The sequence below is a fragment of the Sinocyclocheilus rhinocerous genome, unplaced genomic scaffold (assembly GCF_001515625.1).
Source record: "Sinocyclocheilus rhinocerous isolate Xijiao unplaced genomic scaffold, SAMN03320098_v1.1 scaffold790, whole genome shotgun sequence".
Lineage (NCBI taxonomy): Eukaryota > Metazoa > Chordata > Actinopteri > Cypriniformes > Cyprinidae > Sinocyclocheilus > Sinocyclocheilus rhinocerous.
This window is the reverse complement of record NW_015666971.1, coordinates 1,172,498-1,180,890: the sequence shown is the minus strand read 5'-3', so window position 1 is coordinate 1,180,890 and position 8,393 is coordinate 1,172,498. Positions and strand designations below refer to the sequence as shown.

Below are 8,393 nucleotides of genomic sequence, written 5' to 3'. Positions count from 1 at the left end.
CAACTAAAAACATTCATTGTCATGATACTCTCGTCTCCGCCAAATGACAACAGTTACCCAAATATGGTTTGAATGAATGAGGCCTGTTGTGGCGTCAACCAGCAGCTGGCAGAGATCTGCTCTGATGATGCCAGCCACAACTGTTGGTCATTAACAAGTACGAGAGAGAATGAACCAGACGGGTGACTGACTACAAACCAAGCACAAATTTGCATAGCTAAAGATCCATGATATGCAATAAAAATAAAATAAAAAATCTCTTCTCCAATGCACCCAAACCAAAAGTTTCTGTGATATTCTGGTCTGTAGATATAATTTGAGTCTGTGGATTGCCCATTTTATCATCCACCAAGCAAAAAAAAAATCGATCACATCTCAACAAGAAACATGATTTGAGGAATCATTCATGTTTGGAGCACAAATATCTTGGATGAATCACATACTGAAGTTTCATGCTCAGTGTCAATGGTTTGTATAAATCACTATAAGCATTAGTAAAAGTGACTATTGCCTTATGAAAGGTCATTTTTGATGGGCTCCATTAGTTGTTGAATGAGTTGCCCGCAAACATGAAGAGCAGATGGCCTCTACTAATCCATTTCATTTGGAGTCCATCTTCTCTCTTCTGGTTAAACATGAAATATCCTTGTAATATCACGCAATGAGGGCGATAACAGCGATAAGCAGTTGTCTTGGCATCCATTGGTCCTGATTGCCACATCTCAAGATATTCTATTCCTGTCTGACGGATTAGATGCAAAGCTCAGATTCATATGTTTGTTGTCTCACAACCCTGTCATATTCAATCAGACTGGTACTACAGTAGATTGAAACACATTTCCATTTCCGACACACTAAAACAATGCAAATAACCCATCAAAACGCATTCTAAATGGCATTAACTTGGTTCACATGAAACAAAACGTTCCTGCTCGACGTGAGGGTAGCGAGCAGCTGTCCACCTGTCCTGACAGATGTTATTTTCAAGAGAAGACTCCAAAACGAGCTTTAATTTCCTGTCATTATGTTATGAACGTATTCAGGAGTGCAACGCAAGACAAACATCCGTCTGCAGCCACTGTGCCATCTAAACCCAGCGATGGGAAGAAAAACTTCTCATTTCTCTCAGGGGAAAGTAAGGAAGCAACAAACTTAAAGGGGTCATATGATGCGATTTCATTTTTTCCTTTCTCTTTAGAGTGTTACAAGCTCTTGGTGCATAAAGAAGATCTGTAAAAATGTTTATGTCTCGTCGCTCCGGCTGGACACGGCATCAACAGTATGTGAGGGGCGTAACATTTCCGTCTCATGCTTGAGGTATTCGGCCAATCACAACTCACTGGATAGCTGGCCAATCACAGCTCACCTCGCTTTTTCAGACCGATGAGTTTTGTAAAAATCGACGCGTTTCAAAAAGGCGGGGCATAGAGGAGAAACAATAATGTACAGTATGTGGAAAATAATGTGTTTTTTTAACTTTAAACCGCATAAACACATTTCATTACACCAAATACACAAAATAATGTTCTTTTTAGCAGCATCATATGACCCCTTTAAACATGCCAATAACAATGAAAATGCACAATTTCCTTAATCAAGTCAAGTCACCTTTATATACAGCGCTTTACACAATACAGATTGTTTCAAAGAAGCTTCACAGTAATAAACAGGAACACAATATGTTAATGTTTCAAAACTGCATCAATCATGTTGCATCAATTTTAAAGCGCTTTCAATTTCAGCTATAAAGCAGCTCTACAGAAGGCAATAGTGTCATTATATTTAGATTCAGTGTTGATTCAATGACAATGTCAATGTTGCAAAGTTAATCAATTATTGTTGTCTACAACAACTCTCTCACGACTTAGTTTAACAGTCCATTATAAGACTATTTAAAACGCACACTGACTAATGTCACAGTCTTTCATTCACCTTGTCGATATTTTTGAGAAACAAATCTATTGCCTACATCTCACTTATACATGTGGCATCTGTAGAGTTTGCTTGGCTTCAACCAAAAAACAGATCAATTAGCGCTGTAGAGTTTGATTTGGATGTACGGCCTTTGATGTCAACAACAACAGATCTGAGATTCAATAAGTCTATTTATGCATGCATGACTAGATGGTTAGTTACTGTTAGTTAATGGTCGCATTAAATCAAAATGCATCCTATCTATTTTCTAAATGCATGTTGATCTTATTGAGAACAATTCTTCCGTGCACAAGTAAATATTTCACTTTTTTTTAGTGCAATGCCCACATCTCAAAATAACCGATGTATTGAACCAAATCCCAGCTCTACATTTTTATTTTCCAATAATCCATTTCACTCAGTGTACATCACAATGCGGAAGAAAATATCTGTCGCTACTTCCATTTCATCATGACTTTAACAATGCATTTTTCCCACCATCTGCAACCAAATCACTTTTTGGGGAAATAAACATACTGAAAGTTCACATATAGTTGTCTCTGTACATTAAATTAGACTAGGAGAAACTATTTTAATAGCACACTTCGCCTTGAAGAACAATGCATTTCCGAGTCTACAAAGTATAAAGGCTTTCCAGGTGGATTCATCCTCAGAGACAGGCATGCAGTTTTGTTCGCCGGTATGAAAGAACTGAACATCAGAAGGATTTTCTCCTGTCTGTGTCCCTCACGTATTACTGATACGGCTATAAAGAAAATGCCTTTATTAACCTTGACACAAGGACATGGCTGTGTAACTTGTCTAATCAAATCTGTAATTACCTGACCATAATCTGATACGCGCTGGCTGTTCAGAAGACAGAGAAAACACTCATACTGAAGTCCTTTGAGTGACACAGCATAAAGAAGCTTGCATTAATATCTACACTGTTAACACAGATACTAAAGCACTTCTGATGATTTCTTTGATTAGAGCAGGATTTAAAAAAAAAGATCACTCATTATTAACTATAAAGAAGCACAGGCTTTTCATTCCCTTACAAAAAGTACCATGGCATCAGATATGGTATTTTGATATATACTATGGTACTGAATGATTGCCATATTCACATACCCCGCAACCTTTGGGTTACAAGTCCGACTCTAATCACACTTGATTAGTGTGTCAAAGAATACCATGAAATCACCAAGGTGCATGTCCAAAAACAACTTTGTTAGTGTTATCTGTGGTTTCCACAAAAGAAAGGACAAAAATGTGATAGACCACAGCCTACGGTACTTAAAAATATACTTAAATATCGTCCTAAATAAAGTATCATCACATATTAAAGGGGTCATATGATGCTGCTAAAAGAACATTAGAGGTAGGTATGTGGGGGCGTGTTCGAACGAGCCGTTTTAGGTAGGTGTGGCTAACTCTTAACTTTTATAAAGAATATCTCTTTGGATTTGAGACTTTAGTCTTTGCAACTTTACAGATCTTCTTTATGCACCAAGAGCTTGTAACACTCTAAAGAGAAAGGAAAAAATGAAATCGCATCATATGACCCCTTTAAGTAATATACAATCTGATATTTGTCACTCTGCCACCAAACAGTAAACACAGCAAATAAACATTCACATTTCGTTAAGTCGAACTGCATATTATTGTAAGATTAACCTGCGTTTAGTTTCGGATCACCTTAACTCTTAATTCTGCCTTGCAAAGACTATTGTGTTGGAAACATGTTGTATGGATAATCACTATGATAGAAAATTTGACAATAGCACTGGACTGTTGATCCATAAGAACATTCAAGAGCCCTCTAGTGGATATCTGACTGCCTGTGTTTTATATCTACTTTAAAAAGCACATTCTCTAAGCTACATTTGAACCTGATAACTCCAGATGTACAGGAAAAGCCTGTAATAAATACAATAAAGATGCAAAGTGACAAAGTGCATGTGTCTGATGCATGCATATGAGTCTGTGCTTCTCAGTATTGTTTCAAGGACACACACACACACACACACACTAAACAATAGTGAGAACTCAGGTAATAATTTTTCACAAACTTCCACAACAGAAGGACTTCCTCAATACTTAGCGAGCTGTCAAACAGCAATCATTTTTTTGGGCATCATTAGCGTTGACAACAAGGAACGCGCCCAAAACGCCCAAACCTGCTGCACGCGACTGTGACGCCTAGGTAGGCAGCTCACTAGGCTTTAAATCACAATCCAAGGGTTTATATTACCAAACCTGACACATCTGTACTGAACTAAAAGAAACTCGCTACAGTTTTTCTACAGACGCTATTGTTACAAAAATCGCAACACAGTAACAACTCTGCCTGGTAGTAGGCTACTATTCAAAGAAGTGAACCTTACCTTCAGCATTCAGAGTAAAAGAAACTCCCATAATGTGCAGATGAACGTCAGCCTCATTCCTTTAAAATACAGATGTAGTTAATTATTATATTCCATACAGAGACACTGATGTTCTCCGAGCAGCTGGTACCTTCACCCTCCACTCACTCAATCCAAATACTGGCGTTTGGTCGGATCACATGAAGCCGGTCTGTGGCTCCGCCCACCGCGGCATATGATTGGTCGAGCTGTTGCCAAACTCCGCCCACGCACTTGTTCACAAGGAAGGCAGTAATGTATACACAGCGGTACATTTATTTTTCAGCAAAGGTATTTCTGAAAACTTCATAGTTTTCACATCAGGCCATTTAGAATGAGATTGTTTGGTCTTTGTGTATTAAAGGATTAAATATTCTTGGATATCAGTTTAAAAACCAACTATGATCTGAAACTGGAGTAATAGTGGCCCCAACTGGAAGACTGTGGGAAATCATTTTTAGTCTTTAATACAAATTTGGATTATTTAAAAAACAAAAAACAGATTTAGTGTATATTACAATGCTTGAATTCAATATTTAAAAATATTTAGTGAAGTTAACTTATTGAAAGCTTTTGTGGAAATGTGTAAACAACATTACATTTACTAATTAATTATATATTTTTTCTTTTCATCTTGTATTAAAATGCAAAAATAAATAAACAAATACAAAATGATGCATTTAATTAAATATGCCTGCAGCTGACCAGTAAAAACACATTACACTGGCCACTGGTTCATGTGAAACTATGCATTAAATTATAATACTTTTGCATACGCACAGATACACTGAGCAAACAAAGCTGGATAAAACAAAAACTGTGGTGTCTGTCTTCATTTCAGGCTGCAAAGCAATAAAATGTGATTATTTTAAAATATATAATTATTACTACTCTAATACATACACATTTAACTGACCTGTTTCAATGTTTCCTATTTCTACTATATTTTACATTATTTATAATATTTTCTCTGATATTTAGGTATTTATGAAAAAAAAAAAATTCTTCTTGGATGTTATTTCTGCTTTTTCTATTGTGCTGCTTTGTAAGTAGGAATTTCTCCAAAGTAGGATCAATAACATCATTCTTCATCTTCTTCTACTTCTTCTTCTTATTATTATTATTATTATTATTATTATTATTATTTAACAACCACAGAACAACATCAAGAGAAATGTTCCATTCATTTGCAACACGTTACCAAGTGTACATGGTTGAAATTATGCAAACCATAAAATAATAATTTAAAATTATATTAGAGTACAATAAAAAAAGAATAAAAATAGTTCCACTTATCTATCAGTATTATACTTATTAATAATATATACGCTTTATTAGCATTTTACTTCTAGACAAAAACACTACAATACGACTTAAAATCATTTTAGAAAGGGAAAAAACTAATAAACTACATTTCCCAGTAACCCACGGCGTCCGTGACGTATAAATCCTGAGACGACGTTGTTGCTAGGCGATGCGACGCGCTCACGCACACACCACTTCCGAGTTCATTTTCTCTCCGTTACGTTTAATATATAAACGATGTCTCCCCCAAAATGATTGTTTTTGTATAAAAGCGCTTTGTATTATTCTCACGCCAAGGAACATGTCATCAACGCAAGAAACTCTCTTCTCACTGGAACTGCTGATCGATTGCGTTCGCTTTGACGGTTCACGTGGCAATGTTTTGGATCCTGCATTAGCTGTTCGCTTCTTAGATTTCCCCACACTGCTGATATACCAATCAAAACAAGAGCATCTTCCATCTAAATCGGGATACGCTGATCTGTGCCTATCACCTGAGGCAATGTCTCAACCCGATGATGGAGAACATCTCAAGTATTCCTTCCATAAAGGCAAATCGTGTCTTTTTCAAATCAATTTGCACGCGTTACATACCCATCTCCTGAACACCCCTCTCTACGCAATGGTGTTGGATGTAAAAGATGAGATTCCCAAACTTATAGGAAGCTCGTTGATATCCCTCGCCAAAGTGACGGAGAAAATCAAACTGGATGTTGATAAACACGGTATTGGCAACCCATCCGCTTATGGAGAGAGACTGACCACCCCAATTTGCAATCTAATGGGCAACAGCATTGGTGTCATTTCTCTGGCTTATAAGATTGTAAGTCTGGTAGCTCATTTAATTCCTCACATCCCAGAAAACAGAGTCTATGAAGTCGGTGGGACCCGTGGAAAAGGAGAAAAACACTGGTCAGTGCGTGCAAAATGTAATGAAAAAGATGAGATGCCACCAGAAGTACCTGAGAACCATCCTGGGAATGTCCTTTTACAACAAATAAGCCTTGACGGACAATCTACCGATATATTGATCTCAGGAGCAAAGCAGCCAGGGGTTCCAGCTTTTACTCAGACTGAACAGGCACAACAGAGGGTCTCATGGTCTGAAGATGCACAGGAATACACCACATTCTGCCCTCCACCTCTGTTTTACAGCTCCAGCGTGAAGAACCGACGGGAGAGGAAAAGTAGGATGTTAAAGTTTTGATGATCAAAACTTTGCTGAAACACCTGTCGCACACAATCTACTACATGCATTCTGTCGCCTGATTGATAGTTTAGACTTTATTAGCAAGTAAAGGGTCTTTTAGTATAACTGTACATACAGTACGTAAACCTTCAGGTTGTGGTTCACATGTCTTTTTACTGTGAAGTCTTATTTTTATAAAGTAAACGTAAGAATAACTTGTACATTGTTAGTAATATTTCAAGATGAACACTTACTGGACTGAAGCTAGAAAGGGAAAAAACTAATAAACTACATTTCCCAGTAACCCACGGCGTCCGTGACGTATAAATCCTGAGACGACGTTGTTGCTAGGCGATGCGACGCGCTCACGCACACACCACTTCCGAGTTCATTTTCTCTCCGTTACGTTTAATATATAAACGATGTCTCCCCCAAAATGATTGTTTTTGTATAAAAGCGCTTTGTATTATTCTCACGCCAAGGAACATGTCATCAACGCAAGAAACTCTCTTCTCACTGGAACTGCTGATCGATTGCGTTCGCTTTGACGGTTCACGTGGCAATGTTTTGGACCCTGCATTAGCTGTTCGCTTCTTAGATTTCCCCACACTGCTGATATACCAATCAAAACAAGAACATCTTCCATCTAAATCGGGATACGCTGATCTGTGCCTATCACCTGAGGCAATGTCTCAACCCGATGATGGAGAACATCTCAAGTATTCCTTCCATAAAGGCAAATCGTGTCTTTTTCAAATCAATTTGCACGCGTTACATACCCATCTCCTGAACACCCCTCTCTACGCAATGGTGTTGGATGTAAAAGATGAGATTCCCAAACTTATAGGAAGCTCGTTGATATCCCTCGCCAAAGTGACGGAGAAAATCAAACTGGATGTTGATAAACACGGTATTGGCAACCCATCCGCTTATGGAGAGAGACTGACCACCCCAATTTGCAATCTAATGGGCAACAGCATTGGTGTCATTTCTCTGGCTTATAAGATTGTAAGTCTGGGAGCTCATTTAATTACTCACATCCCAGAAAACAGAGTCTATGAAGTCGGTGGGTCCCGTGGAAAAGGAGAAAAACACTGGTCAGTGCGTGCAAAATGTAATGAAAAAGATGAGATGCCACCAGAAGTACCTGAGAACCATCCTGGGAATGTCCTTTTACAACAAATAAGCCTTGACGGACAATCTACCGATATATTGATCTCAGGAGCAAAGCAGCCAGGGGTTCCAGCTTTTACTCAGACTGAACAGGTACAACAGAGGGTCTCATGGTCTGAAGATGCACAGGAATACACCACATTCTGCCCTCCACCTCTGTTTTACAGCTCCAGCGTGAAGAACCGACAGGAGAGGAAAAGTAGGATGTTAATAATAATGATCAAAACTTTGATGAAAAACCTATTGCACACAATCTACTACATGCCTTGTCATTTGATTGATAGTTGATACTTTTTTAGCAAGTAAAAGGCCTTCAGCTCGTGCTCCAGATGTCAAATCTTTACTGATTTTTATGAAGTAAACATAAGAATAACTTGCACATTGTTAGTAATATTTCAAGATGA

General features: G+C 38.0%; 1 protein-coding gene across 1 annotated transcript in view; it reads left to right on the top strand.

Annotated features, from left to right (window-relative positions):
- Nucleotides 1-5,809: 5,809 nt before the first annotated feature.
- The window catches only part of LOC107733335 (microtubule-associated protein 10-like), a 4,513-nt gene continuing 1,929 nt past the window's right edge, over nt 5,810-8,393 (top strand). The window contains exon 1 of the mRNA XM_016544908.1: nt 5,810-6,814. Coding sequence (XP_016400394.1) covers nt 5,929-6,814 — 886 coding nt within the window. The 5' untranslated portion in view covers nt 5,810-5,928. The remainder of the gene's footprint in view (nt 6,815-8,393) is intronic.